Below are 14,751 nucleotides of genomic sequence, written 5' to 3'. Positions count from 1 at the left end.
TGCAAATCTATCACGACTGTTTCTGTCAGTATATGGCCTAGTACACTTTCAATGGCAATCTTTGTTGAGAAGAGGCCCATTACTTGTGGATTCGCCGTGCTATGTTCAATCATCGGCAATGCTAGTTCTTCACTTAGTTTACGCATAAATTGACGACGTTCTGTCTTTTTTTTGACAATAGTTTTATTATTTTCTTAATAAATTATATATGCCGCAAGTGAAGAAATATGTAGCATGTTGAAGAACATTGTCATTGGCCATCTCGAAGATCGTTGTTGATTGGTGTATCTCCGCACCATTTGGTCCATTGTGTCAACTCTAGCTTTATTTTTTTTATAAAAATTTATTATTTCTGGTTTTCGTTTAGCGTCATCACCAACTGATATATCTGAATGCATTGTAGAGACAGTCAGAATGACAGATTTATTTTTTTTAGGATCGTAGGAACACATGGTAACCATCTCGTGAAATCCAACTGTCGAATACTGCTCCCGTGTCTTATTCGATTGATTTTGATGTCTAGCTCTATTTTCTGGAATCCAGTCTTCGTCATTGCTATCAGAAACCCTACTCGAATCACTCTCGTGTTCTCCACGTAGTTTCCTTAAGTACCCATTCCTTTCGGTTGCACTTAACCTAATAAATAAAATATTATGTGATATACGTCGCAAATAATTATAATTATATTACACAAAATTGTAATTAAAATATTTACAAATGTTAAGTATACCTTACTTACCGAGCATAGTCAGCTCTCGATAATTGTTCCATAGCTTTATTTTTCACTGTCCAGAGAACACCAAATGAAACACGTCTGATCCCACCAAAAATCTGTTACATACAAAAAAATGCTCGAGTTTAGAAAAAAAAAATTTTAATAAAAAAAACAAAATTTTTAATACTCAGATCGTGGGTACCCGGTTACTAAAAGACGTCGGTAAAGTTGGTTACTAACATAAGGGTTAGTCAGTTTAAGAACTTGAATATAAACAAACAAGCACATGCATTGAGTTGTACATTACATTACAAAAACAACCGATATAGCATAACACGCACATCATGAAAATAAAGAAATAAAACCACATTTTGTAAGCCAGAAAATAAATGAAATTATTATATTTACATCAAAGTTATTAAATTTTCTGGGCAATCCATTTCTTTATTTTGAGTTGTTTATTTTTATAAAACAGCTCTTTGACAGCAGAATGCTTTTCACGTCACGTGGTTATTTTGTTAAGCTTTTTTCTTATGAGGTTCACAAATAAGATGTGAGGATGTCTCAGAAAAGGGCTGATACATTTGGAAAAAGATTTCAGATTTTATATGTCTCAAGCCTTATATATATAAATTTTTCATATTTTCTATTTACCACATTTAATGGATTTATGTATTTTATTACTATTTTCGTAAGTTGTTGCAATTATTATTTTTAATATCTTTTTGGCAAAATACTGTTTACCCAACATATAAAACCCTCAAGCACTGGAATATTATCTTTTTACATCATTTGCCGAAAACTAGGTGCATGTTAAGTCTTGTGCAAATGAAAACAAGGCTGTCAAACCTCCAAAATCACTGCTTATTGTCGATAATAGTTGTCAAGATGTTATTTAGGCAAACGAAAGCAAAGTGCAATTCAGTCGCCACTGACAATATTGGCCTGATAAATAGTATTGCTTTTGAGTATTTAGAGTTTAGAGCTGCAAAACTATTGATAGTCGGACCACTCGATAGTTTTGATAGTTTAAAACAATTCTATCGATAGTTTTTATCCTAGAAATCTACTTACATTTTGCTGGTTTTAAATAGGATACCTTGGTTTTGTACAGTTCATTTTTATGAAATAAACTTTAGATTAATCTATAAAACAAAACATGACCAATAACGGAATAATAAATTTACATATACATATTTTCTGGTGACTATATAAACTGCTCTGAGAGGTATAACTCTTCAGCTCTAAAAGGTACATTGTTTTACACTATGTTCGCACCGACACAAAATTCGTGTTTTCATAGACAAAAGAGGTTTTCACGCGAAAACTTGTGTTTTCATCCATACAAAATCTGTCAAACGAAAACACAGTTTTCGCTGAAAACCCTTTGAAAACTTACATTCCACTCATTATAATGGTGCTTGCTCTAGTTTAATCGATATTATTAGAAGACATATTTTGCCAGCCCTAAATGTCAGTTGACAATTTGTTTACATTCCATAATTTGCCTAAACGTACCCTAGAAGAAAGTGCTGATGGGTTCACCAATACACTCACATTTGATATGTCAGTACTGTTAATTTACTTTTGCATTTTTAAATTCAGAACTATCCACTGATTGGAAAAAGACGTACGCGGAGCTATTGAGCGGAGGAGATGGCATCAAGTGAAAATTTATTTTTATATTTTCATATTTTATTATATTTTTTGTTACATTCCTTTTTATATATAAATATATTATTATAACTAATTTTGATTAAAAGTTTGAAAAATATTAAAGAACTAAAAATTATATTATCTACTGCGCAAAAGAATTTTTCACTTCTGATAGCGTTTCAGTCATAACTGACAATTTTCAGCTATGACGGATTTATGGTCAGCAATGACTCAGAAAAACAAAACAAACAAACAAAAAGAAAACAAGGCTCTTAAGAAAATGAAAACTTTGTTCTGCGCATTGAATTTTTTCAGCTATGACTGTCATATTACCCATCAGATGACTGTCACTGTTCTTTTAGGGTACATAACAAATAGATGTGTGAACTGTCAATGAAAACTCATCGAAAACACAATGTCGGTCAGAACGACTTTGGCTCCACAATCCACAAATTGTGTTTTCAAGAGGATTTTAATTCGGTGCGAACATAGTATTACATATTATATTAAAAAAAAGTAATATAGAATAATAAATATTAATATATTTTCTATAAATATAATATGAAAAATCAATCAGTTTAAAAAATTAAAATTTATGTAAATGTCTGAAAGGTATATTATTAACTAACATTAATTCGAATAGAAGATAGCTAATATTAAGCAACCTGGTTAGAAAGAACTAGCAAAATGTTTTCCGTCGTGAAGGGTATTATTGCATCAGCGCCGCCGAAGTAAAAGTTTTTTCTTGTTTTAATTTTGTAAGATATAGTAGAAAGAGTGCGTCAAGTGCACAAAAGGCATCTTATTTGGAATAATCCGTTAGACTTTAACGCTTTGACGCCAGCTTCTTGAACATTTTGAAGACGGCAGCGACATATCAAACAACTAATGTACACAATTTTGGAAAACTTTAATTTAACGTCCCAGGCTTTCGGGGATAAAATGGGTATGGGCGGATAGGGGAGATTCTCCAGATCAAGAATATATATAGATATAGCCGCGGGAAACCTATAGTTTTCAAGATATTTGGGTTTAAAGTTCAAAATTTCGATTATTTAAAGTACGCATTTTTTCGATTTCAAATGAATTATACACTTATATTTTCCACTAACACTTCACTAATTCGTTTGTACACATTTATTTTACATTATGTAGTGCAAAAATAGTTTAATTCAATGATTGTTAAATTCTAATAATTCTGACAATAACTAAAGGGTTGCAAAATTTCAAATAACCAGTGTTACCTTATCGACATATTTCGTAATTGAACTGAAATATATTAAAACAGATTCCCCCAATACAGGAATGCAAAACCAAGAGAAATAAACTATTACAAAGCATTGATGTTAAGTATTATGTTATACCCTCTATGACAATATTACTTTTTCTTGTAGAACTTCTTTTTGCATTGCTATTTTTGCAACTTATATAAAAAAATTTTGCATAATCTTATATAAAAAAAATTTCTAAAAGCGAATTAGTCAAGTGTTAGTGGATATAAAAGTGAAAAAGATAAGTGTATAATTCATTTTAAATCGCAAAAATACGAACTTTAAATAGTTGAAATTTTCAACTTTAAACGTAAATATCTCGAAAACTATAAGTTTCCCGACGTTGAAAAAATTAGAACCCGTTTTAAGTTAACGGCAGCAACAACCGCAAGCCTTCTGCCATGAAGTCGTGCTGTTGGCTAAATAACTGTGCACATAAGAACGTGCATATTTTAATATTTGACAGATGCTGCCTGTCGCTTGTCGCCAGCTGTGTTCAACGTTTAAAACTTCGTAATAAATTAATTTTTTTAACGATTCACTTTCTTTTTAAACTTATCAAAAATCGATAATTTTGCTATCAAACTTATCAGTGAAAAGTTTATAAGATACATTTCGCACATTTGTTTAAAAATGCGCAGCTTCATTCAGCATAAAATACGGTGCAAACCGCGCAGAAAAAGGGTCTGGATAATCGGTGTAACAAATAAGGCTAATGCAATTGCCATGACATGACGAAACGAAAAACAATGTGATCACATAGCGATGCGATCTATTTTTTAATTGGATTTTCCAAATTCATATAACTCGTATAAAAGTTGAGAAGCAATTATGAGAATTCTGGTTTACCTATAATAAAATTTGAAAAAGACTAACTTCTTATATATTGGTTTAACAAACTTGTTAGAATAGTTTATTTATCTTCTGGTTTTGAAAATACGAATGTTAATTGGCATTTTCCGCAGTAATGGCGATCTTCATGAGCTGCCATGAAAACACCAGCTCCGCAGTTTTCACCCGGGCATTCCCGACGTAGGCGATGTATCTTTCCGTTTTCATCGACCTAAATTATCAAGATGTGATTTAACTCTTAAAGATATATTACATCCAATTTCAGTCATACCTTGTAATATTTCAAAACCGCTAACTTAACCTTCTTTCTTTTGTGTTTAATTTTTTTCGGAGTCGAGTAGTTTTTCTTCTTACGTTTCTTTGCGCCACCTCTAAGACGAAGGACTAAATGTAACGTAGACTCTTTCTGAATATTATAGTCAGCCAATGTGCGACCATCCTCCAACTGTTTTCCGGCAAAAATTAGACGCTGTTGATCTGGCGGAATACCTTCCTTATCTTGAATTTTGGCCTTAACATGTTCAATAGTATCCGAAGGTTCAACCTCAAGAGTGATGGTCTTGCCCGTAAGGGTTTTTACGAAAATTTGCATTGCTGAACAATCTTACAAACCTAGTGAAAAAAAATAAAATAAATGATCTAAAAAATTATTTTACTTCTAAAATAAAAGGTATATTTAATTTAATGAAGTCAATTTATCATCTTGTTTATTAAATTATTAACACAATATAGGTATTTTAGGTAAATAAATTTATACGAGTAATACGGCATTGATAACACCATCGTTTTCTGGATTGTTTGTTACTTGTGCATATTTTCCCCAAACAACTTTCCCAGATTGAGTAACAAGTCCTAAATCTGAAATATTTATTTCGATCACGGTTCCTTTTGTAATAACTCCTAACGATGTTAACATAGGTGAGCTAGGATTTTTCTTAACGCCAATAACAGGAAGATAAAATGTGGTCTTGAGTTCTGGATGGGTTACATGAGCCTTATTCATTCTTAAACCCATTGGCCTTATAAATCTTTCAAATTTTGGAGGTTTTCTTGTAAAATTTTCTCCAACAAATGTTACTTTTGTTACCATACGTTTCCATGATTTTCTTTTCGTTTTGCCAGTTTTCAACTCTTTGAATACTTCCGCATCTGATTGGGCCCGTACCTTTGGAAGCGGTACGTCCCATTTACCAGCTTTTTCCTTTCTCTTTTGCTTGATCATATTGGACAGTACTTTGGCATTAGCGCGTTGGCCTCTGTCCAATAAATAGTGTGGAAGGGCACCTTCTTCATTCTTTGCAGCCTCTTTTTTACACTTATTTTCTTGATGCGTTTTTATTTTCTTAGAAACTTGTATTTTCTCATGTCGACGTTCTTTATTGAACAGTTTCGCTTTAATTCCACGCAACTTCTGTGCCTTTCGTGCCCTTTCCTTGGGTAGTCGAGCTTCTTTCTTTCTCTTCCTTTCTTCATAATCTAATCGCCTACCATAAAGTTTAAGGTGTCGTTCCATATATTCATTTTGAGGCATGATGAATTACCTTTGAACCTAAAAATTGAGAATCCGATTACAAAAGGATGTATCTCTTTTAAGTTTACACCACGTATATTTCGTATCGGCGGATGCTACGAAAATATATCAAAATTAGATGTGAAACGCTCACAGCGAGATATAAAGAATTACCATATACAATTTTTATTGCGTATTAGACACAAATATACACCAGCCACCGAAAACCTTAATGTCTTTTTTAGAATTTTTTCTTAAGGAGAACTCACCCACATACGTAAAGCCCACGATACAAAAAGGAAGTCTATGCTTAATATACAGGAAATGTAAAACGGGCTTACAGTATTTTACAAACGCATTGCTTATGCGTTTAAGGAAACGGTAAATAATAGAATAAAATTATCTGTATATGTTTGTTTTGCCACTACTACACCAACAACATTTGTATGGTTTGGATTGCTTTCAATTATTCGTCCATTAACTGAGAGCACTACAAAATATCTGTCTTGAAGCTTCTATAAATTCCTATGGACAAATAGACAAAACTATCCGTAGCTCTTGCTTACGAATGATATTCTATCGCTTTCTTATTCATAGTCTTTAGTCTTTTGCTAAATATACGTATTGACAATTACAGGATTGCTCAAAGAAATCGATTAAATATCAGGTAGTCTTAACCAAAACTAGATGAACGCGTCCCGTTAAACCTATGTATAACTATATTATAGATTTTCGGTAGTTCGGTATTAGTAAGACTAGCTAAAAAATAAATTGCAATAACTGGAAAACAACTTCAGTTATTTTATATTATTATTTTTATTTAAAGGAACAGGAAAATGTAAGTACATAGGAAAATGCGCTATTTAGCTAAAGAAACACAAGCTCTAATGAATAATAGAAGTAAGTAAAAATACTATTTATAAACCTAATCATATCAACCAGCAGATAATAATGCATATTTTTGTGTATATATATGTAGCCGCATTATTTTTGGAAATAAAATATATAAGTTTTTTTTCTACAAAACATAGCTTTATAATTGAAGTAATATACACATACATTTTACATAATTGAAGTTACATAATGTCTCACCGAGTGATGGGACTGGTGAATCGACGGTTGTTGAAGAAGAAATAAATCCATAATTTTGTGAGAACATTTTATTAAGAAGGATACAATCGTCTCCCACATCAGAAACCGCCCCTTTCACTTCTGGACTTTCTTCTTCAAGACCTCGTTCACATGCAGCACAATTGCTCAGCAAGTATGAACTGCCACATAAGTTGTAAGAGCATATAATTAGTCGAGATAGAAATATTACAAAACGATGGTCAATAGTTAAGTATGAATCCGATTCAGATAACACAGCAAGTGCCGTTATTCTTTGCTCATATATTATATAATAATCACTCCAGTGCTTGCTTCCGCTTGTTAACAAAAGAGTGTAGAGCATCGTAAAGGGGGAGTAGAGAACTATCAGCTGATCAGATGTAAACAAAGCGACAGCTGACTGGTGTCCTTGGAGAAATGTCAAGTCCGCCTAGGGGTTGAGTTTCTATTGAATTCAAAATGGCCGACTTTTGACCGGAAAATTGTTGCATACTACTATTTTCTTTTCATTTATGAAAAACTTGTCCCAAATATATTGGTTATATCTAAAACTTTAGTATTTTGTCAAAATAAAACCAGTTTATTTTAATATATGTTCTTAAAAGAGCGACTATTATTGGAAACATATATATTAACTAAGATATATTTTTTTGCCTCATTTTAACTGTGGTAAATTAATAAAAATTCACCACAGAAAAATGTAAGGGGCAATTAAGCAACCCTGTCAAATAAAGGGATCCACAAAATGCTCAATTCAACGAGCCTAAAGATAATGTTTATAAATTTATGCAAAAATAATAATTATATTAATAATAATACTCAAGAACAACTCACTTTTGTAAAAATAATTCCGTCCATGTCAAAAATATTCAAAGCATTGCGTAACAGGGTTGCGTAAGCTAATTTGAAACTACTTTTTAGATAAGGAATATATCTACCGTATATTATATTTTAAAGATATTGGAACTTTAACAAATAATTTATTTAAGAAGTCTATATATTCAAAAACTAAACATAGAACTATATAATAATATATTAATTTTTTATGTAAAGTGTTATAATAAAATATTGTACATATTTTCATCGCTACATGCTGAAATACAAACAGCTAGCTGGTATGCTTACCATATTTTATACTATAATGACATTGCAACTTCAACAAATAATTTATTTTAGAAATATAAAACGTAAATAAAATTTGTGATTAAATAAATTTATACCTAAATTAGAGAAAACATCATACAATGATAAATTTTGCTTTATTGTTTAAATAAATTATTATGACTTGTATGACATTGATAAGCTTTGCTTTATTGAATATATGAATTATTATGACTAATAGTTATTTCTTTGCGTCCACTCATAATTAAATTGAATTTTCAGTTTGTCCAATTATAAGTTACTTAAAGTCCTTAGAAATATGCCGCATATTTACCTATATCAACATGGTATAATATCATAATTTGATATTCGAAATCCCCTGAAAAATCATTTTAAATGAATATATCCACCAGATTAATTTCAAGACTTATTGGAGGTGATCTCCATATGAGAACCTACCGTCGGTCAACTGGTTATCTTCTGACAACGCGCTTGAAGCAAAAATAGGAATAGGTGAAAACAAAAGGTGACCATTTCGAAAAAAAATTTGTATATCGCTTATTTCATTTATGCATTATTAAATAAAATTACCTCTATTAAAAAATGTTTTATATTTTAATTTTTATATTGGTCCGCACTTGTAACAGAACTCATGGCAAGACTAAATATAGTGAGTATAAGTGTTTGGGTGGCACGTTTTGCATTATTTTCCGTAACAGCTCGTTTCTACGCAATTCGGCATTCCTTTTCATTGTGAAATTCTTACACGGTTGCAACAGAGCTCGGTTTCAAATTTTATGTTCGGATATGTAAATGTTTTTAACCTTTTTAGTATGTAATAATGATATATGAATGCAAATATGCTTAATAAAGAACGGTAATGAGCGACTAAAGAATCTCCGTCTGAACTCCTTCTATGCTTATAGATTTTACAGCTGACTGCTGTCATTTCATGTTCTGGTTAGAAACTAACGAAGACTCCTTTCGGTAAAATTTAATTTTAACCAAATATAGAGAAAACCATTTTTCAACATGTTGCCGATAAAGTTCACATAACATCGCTTCATCTACTAATCAAGCAAACAGATAAACATACAATGCTTTAGATAACAACAGAAGGCTATGGCAGAGGGAAGATAATCTCGTCCCAACAAATAAAGGCCTTATGTGATGAAGCACCACTGGCTCTTTTCCAGAGGAATAGTATTTTCGAAAGGGTAAACTTCACAAGGAAATAAAGTTGAATGGAGAGCCTCCACGCTTGACCTACTGCTAAGGGACAGCACTATTAAGTGGTACACTGACAGCTCGAAAACGTTGGAAGGCATTATTGAAAGCGTTGCAGGACCGCGTGTTAAACTTTCCGTAGCTTTGGAACGTTTTCCGAGCATTTTCCAAGCAGAAACATGCTATTAGACGGTGTGTAGAGATAAACCTTCAACGCAAACATCGAAATGAAAGTAGCGCCATACTAAGCGATAGTCAAGCGGCACTTAAAGCGATCTCAGCTTATGAGATTAAATCGCTATAGATGCAGGAATGTATAGAACGGCTGAGTAGCCCATCAGCTCGTAACCAAGTACACCACATCTGGGTGCCTGGTCACAAGGGTGTAGCCGGAAATAAACTAGAGGCGTTGTGGTTGGTCTCCATACCATTAAAGAGCTTCTCCGCCAAGAGGAGCGGGTGGGCAGGAAAAGAAATGTTGCGAAGAATTCAACATTTATTAATCGACGAAATCGTCAATGCATTACAATTAAAATTGGTAATTTATTAAGTTTTATTATAGGTTTCGGACTCACTTAGTTTTATTGCTATATGCTATTTTGCGTCAGATAAAATTACGTTAAAATCATATTCAAATGAGTTATAAGTGATATAAACATAACTGAAGAGGCTACATTTAATATAATATATTGAGATGATTTGGAAAAAGCCATCCAGGCGATCGAAATTTATTATACAAGGTGCGTTCCAAAGTAAACAGTAAAAAAGTAACAAAGTAAACTCTAGTGGCGCCATCTATATGTCGACTAGGGCGTTAGAATCTGCTATCCTTTTTCGATTTCCAGTAAAAATTTCATGACATTTCATATATTGGAAGTAAAGTTATTGCGTTTTAAGTGTCAGTATGTTTTTGTCATCGGTGCGAAAATGAGCTTCGAACAAAGAGCCAACATTAAATTTGGTTTTAAAATTGGTAAAACTTTTACCGAAACGAATTTGTTCCACCCGGCCAAAACGTTAATGCGGGCCCGAATATCGCAAAGATGGAAGTTGGCATTTGTTGCACCATAATGCGAGTTCTCATCGATCGACGCTTATGGCCGATTATTTGATCAAAAATCACATTTAACGATCAACCACTCCCCGTATTTATCTAATATGGCACCGTGCGTTGAATAAAATTAATTGATTTTGCCGATAAAACCATTTGTTCTGTCTTCTTTTTAAAAGTCCTGTTTACTTTGGAACCCACCTTGTATTACGGATATGAGGTTTAGACTGCAGCCCAAACCAACTCCATTCATATTCAGCACTAAACCAGTTATATACCTTTACAATTTTAACAAAACTTGTCCTCTTAATTTCATGGAAATATCACACATTTTGACTAACCTAAACGGTTAAAAATCAGTTGGAAAGTCGGAAATCACTATACAGGGTACAAGTAAATTGGAGGCAGAGAATAGTCTGGGCTTGTTGCATTAACAATTGACATTGCAATTATATAAATAAATGACTGAGACACTAATCCACATATTCGGCATAACGTTTGTTTGAATAAAGTTATTATACCATATGTAGTATAGTATAATTTTCTGAACCGGAGGTTTAAAAATCTTATACTAGTTATATAATATAGAGGTAGTTTTGACCCGATTTCATCTATTTTTGACATTAATATATATTATTAACAGAAAAAGATGCTCTATGAGTTTCATTAAGGTACCTCACATACCATACGAATGTATAAGGAGTAAAGTCAACCGGATGTTTGAAAATTTCGATATTAGTTATATGAGGGCCAGAGCAAGTTTTCACCCGATTTTATCCATTTTGGGTACAAAGATGTACCGTTATTAAAGACATTCGTTCACTCAACTTTATTAATATAACTCAGGAGTTTGAAAATCTTTATATTAGGTACATGGGGAATAAGGTAAGTATTGAGCCGATTCAACCCTTTTGTGTGATATAGGCATACTATTATCAGGAAAGGATTCTGTTCGAATATCAATTATATACCTCACACATATTTTCGGTAAAATGTCACTCATAGGCAGTGGGGTCCATATCTTCGGGATCTGTGGGCTTTGAGAGTTTTGGTATGATTTTGACAATTTTTTTTATTAAATACTAGTTCTGCATAGTTTATTCATTTTATACTCTCGCAACCTGTTGCTACAGAGTATAATAGTTTTGTTCACCTAACGGTTGTTTGCATCACCTAGAACTACTCGAGTTAGATATAGGGTTATATATATATAAATGGTCAGGATGAAGAGATGAGTTGAAATCCGTGTGACTGTCTGTCCGTCCGTGCAAGCTCTACCTTGAGTAAAAATTGAGATATCTTTATGAAACTTGGTAGACATATTTCTTGGTACCGTGAGACGGTTGGTATTGCAGATGGGCGTAATCGGACCACTGCCACGCCCACAAAACGCCATTAATCAAAAACAAATAAATTGCCATAACTAAGCTCCGCAATAAGATACAAGACTGTTATTTGGTACACAGGGAGCGCGATAAATCAAGCACAAAAACGCCAGAGACATTAAATTTTATCTCTGGGATGGTATGAGATGACTTTATAGGAAACGCGTTCAAAATTAGACAGTGGGCGTGGCACAGCCCACTTTTAGGTGAAAACCCATATCTTGGGATCTGCTTAACCGATTTCAACCAAATTCGGTGCATAACGTTCTCTTCATATTTCTATGTTATAAATGGGCTAAATCGGACTATACCACGCCTATTTCCCAGATAACACCATATTCAATTCCTTCTGATTCTTTCACTTTCCACTATGCATATCAAGCAACAATGATTATATCGGGGTAAAACTTTGCGTGAATAATACGTTTAATGTATGCCACCTTGTGACCAAAAATTGTCTAAATCGAACCAAAACTGTTCAAGCCCCTAAGTACTAAATATGTGGACAACAGTTGACCTTCTACCTAAAATATCAGTCAATCCACAAAGAAATCTCAAACGAGTATACCATTTGACTTTGCGAAAGTATAAAATGTTCGGTTACATCCGAACTTAGCCCTTCCTTACTTGTTACATTTTATTATTGTGAGAAAACCATGGGGTGCTTTGCGTCATATTTTATGTACATATATCGAGAATACCCCGCTTACTTTCAAGTTGATCACACACACCATTTGTCAACCTTTATTTAAATTGACAGCTTTGACGTAGGCGGCAAACGAATAAAAATTTTAATGAGAAAAAGTTGAGAGAGATCAGCTCTTTTTAAGAAAATAACTTTAATATATAATATATACAATATTTAGATTTTTTGCTATTTCAAATTAACTTCTTTCTGCACTATAAGGAATTTGAATTTGATTAATTTATTTACAATACTTACATCTATTACAAGCATTAAACATCGCGCGTCAAAAATTTTTCAGAAAAATTGCGATTTCTTCGATTTCTTTAGCCAACTTTACTTCTTAACGGAAAAGACGTACGGCCTGATTGAAATCCCTCAAAATTATTCGAATGGAAACATTTTTAATTTTTTTCTCTCTATTTTTAACGGCTTTTTACGAAGAATAACAACAGGAAACCAGCACGCAGCTTGTCTAGATGTAAGTATATTTTAATTTTTATAAGATAAATTTGCATTTATTTAATAATTTTTTACTCTATTTTACTGCCGAAATGCTGAGCAATTGGATTGTTATTGAATTGATAATTGTGAAAAGTGTTAAAATATGTGCTTCGATGTATCGAAATTTATACCATTTAATTTATTTTGAAGTAACGACTTATTAGTGCCAATTAAATTGTAGTTCTGCGTGTAGTTAAGTGCGAAAGTGTTAAAAAAAAAAGTTTCGGATAACAGTAACAAGTGTTAAAATATGTGTTTCGATAGTATATATCGAAATTTCTTTCATAAAATATTTTGAAGTAACGACGTTTAACGTTGAATATTTATGATAGATATAGTTAACTAACTTAAATGTCGATATGGCTTTATTAAAATGAACGTTTATGGGTTTTGGTACTTTGTTTGCACTATAATTATTATATTATTTGATATTATTTTATAACTTGGATATATTACAATATATTTTTTATTTTAATAGGCGTAAATGGTAGCTCAGACGTTGACGTAAACACATTTTTGTTTGTAAAAATTTTTTCCGAAAAAATATGCCACGCCGTCGAGCTTACATTTAACGTTTCAAATTCTTTGTTTGAAAACCCCATAGAACTTCGCTCCCTCAAATACAAACGGTGCATCTAAGGAGCCTCCTCCGCTTTTAGAAAGGGAAGATCGCGAGATAATTTTAGAGCCTCTTTCACTTCTGGAGGAGGAACAATTAAATAATAGTGATAAAGCTAAGAAAACAGGTAGGAGTCTGACAGCAGGGACAGAAGAATTTGAGGGAAGAAAAGAGTATTACAAACATGAAATAAGATGAAAAAAACAAGAGAATGGAAGTTTAATGGACCACTTGGTCCAAATGGCCAGTGAATTGGAAAGATGTAAGAAAATGTTAAGAAGTAGTTCATTTAGGAAAATGTCAGATCCTCTTGAGATAGTTTGCAGCAAAGTTCCTCTTCAGTTAGGTGCTTGTATTAAGAGTAGTTTTTAAATAGTAACCCCCTACTCCACGGTCGGCGAAATTATAGTTTTTTTAAATTTGCGTGTATTTTTTTTGTCGCCAGTTGCTTTTCGCTACCTAAAGCACCAACTTAACTTTTCTTCAGAAAACCCTTTTCTTAATTTTGTCGCAGATTGGCCTCGTTTCTTAGGATGCACCTAAAGCAGCATAAAATCATTACAAAGGACAAATTACAGGAGCAGAGGATTCTCGTACGAACAAAATTTCGTATCGGTTTCATGTGATGAAATGTCATTCGCATTATGATAGGAAATTTGATGGGGTGATAGAACTAAAAGATTATGGTGATGAAAATTACACATCTAGATTAGCAAAAACTGCAATGACTATTATTGTGCAAGGTATAGGTGGAGAACCTTGGTCCCACCCATTAGTTTTTTTTTGTGAGAGGTTCATGCAAAGGGGATATATTCTTGAAGCCTTTACTCATCTTCAAAATATAGGACTAGTTCCTTGCCATTTTGTTTGCGACCCGGGTACCAATTTTTTAAATTAACCTAATTTGTTAGGTGTTTTTTCAATGTTACTTATTAAATGTAGTAGAAATTTCTAATAATTGTAATAAAAATTGTCGCGTAAGTTGGTTGTATATAAACTAGATGACGCAGAAAAAGTTTTAAAAACAATTTGGGTCATAGATGAGTTGGGAGACAACACAAAAAA

At 32.6% G+C, this 14,751-nt stretch overlaps 2 protein-coding genes, 1 long non-coding RNA gene and 1 pseudogene across 5 annotated transcripts; 2 read left to right on the top strand and 2 right to left on the bottom strand.

Moving 5' to 3' along the window:
- Positions 1–1,756: 1,756 nt before the first annotated feature.
- LOC138856220 (uncharacterized) lies at positions 1,757–2,529 on the top strand. Its single transcript, XR_011395340.1, has 2 exons — positions 1,757–1,966; positions 2,321–2,529. It is a non-coding gene; the product is annotated as an uncharacterized lncRNA (long non-coding RNA).
- A 1,989-nt stretch (positions 2,530–4,518) lies between these two features.
- On the bottom strand, positions 4,519–6,423 carry RpS27A (ribosomal protein S27A). 3 transcript variants are annotated; one of them, XM_014236376.3, is made up of 4 exons: positions 6,179–6,308; positions 6,036–6,120; positions 4,766–5,106; positions 4,519–4,705 (listed from the first exon to the last, which is right to left on the bottom strand). In XM_014236376.3, the coding sequence occupies exons 3-4, from the start codon at positions 5,084–5,086 to the stop codon at positions 4,556–4,558; spliced, it is 471 nt and encodes a 156-aa protein (XP_014091851.1). In that variant the 5' UTR covers positions 5,087–5,106; positions 6,036–6,120; positions 6,179–6,308; the 3' UTR covers positions 4,519–4,555. The 3 variants fall into 3 exon arrangements, with proteins under 3 accessions (XP_014091851.1, XP_036218855.1, XP_014091852.1); XM_036362962.2 differs by lacking the exon at positions 6,036–6,120 and having other exon boundaries at positions 6,274–6,423; XM_014236377.3 differs by lacking the exon at positions 6,036–6,120 and having other exon boundaries at positions 6,179–6,289.
- On the bottom strand, positions 5,170–6,029 carry Ip259 (NSA2 ribosome biogenesis factor-like IP259). Its single transcript, XM_036362961.2, has one exon. It carries the CDS (start codon positions 6,023–6,025, stop codon positions 5,246–5,248), a length of 780 nt encoding a protein of 259 aa, XP_036218854.1. The 5' UTR covers positions 6,026–6,029; the 3' UTR covers positions 5,170–5,245.
- Positions 6,424–13,117: 6,694 nt separating the features above from the next.
- LOC138856086 (uncharacterized) lies at positions 13,118–14,475 on the top strand (annotated as a pseudogene).
- Positions 14,476–14,751: the final 276 nt, after the last annotated feature.

The sequence above is a fragment of the Bactrocera oleae genome, chromosome 3, assembly GCF_042242935.1.
Source record: "Bactrocera oleae isolate idBacOlea1 chromosome 3, idBacOlea1, whole genome shotgun sequence".
In the NCBI taxonomy this organism is placed as follows: domain Eukaryota; kingdom Metazoa; phylum Arthropoda; class Insecta; order Diptera; family Tephritidae; genus Bactrocera; species Bactrocera oleae.
Note: the sequence above shows the minus strand (reverse complement) of the source record. Positions and strands in the feature narration are given on the sequence as shown.

Coding starts and splice junctions, on each gene's coding strand:
- RpS27A (XM_036362962.2), bottom strand. CDS start 5,086: ATGCAAATTTTCGTAAAAACCCTTACGGGCAAGACCATCACTCTTGAG. Junction 4,706..4,765: donor CGGTTTTGAAATATTACAAG/GTATGACTGAAA, acceptor TTGATAATTTAG/GTCGATGAAAACGGAAAGAT.
- Ip259 (XM_036362961.2), bottom strand. CDS start 6,025: ATGCCTCAAAATGAATATATGGAACGACACCTTAAACTTTATGGTAGG.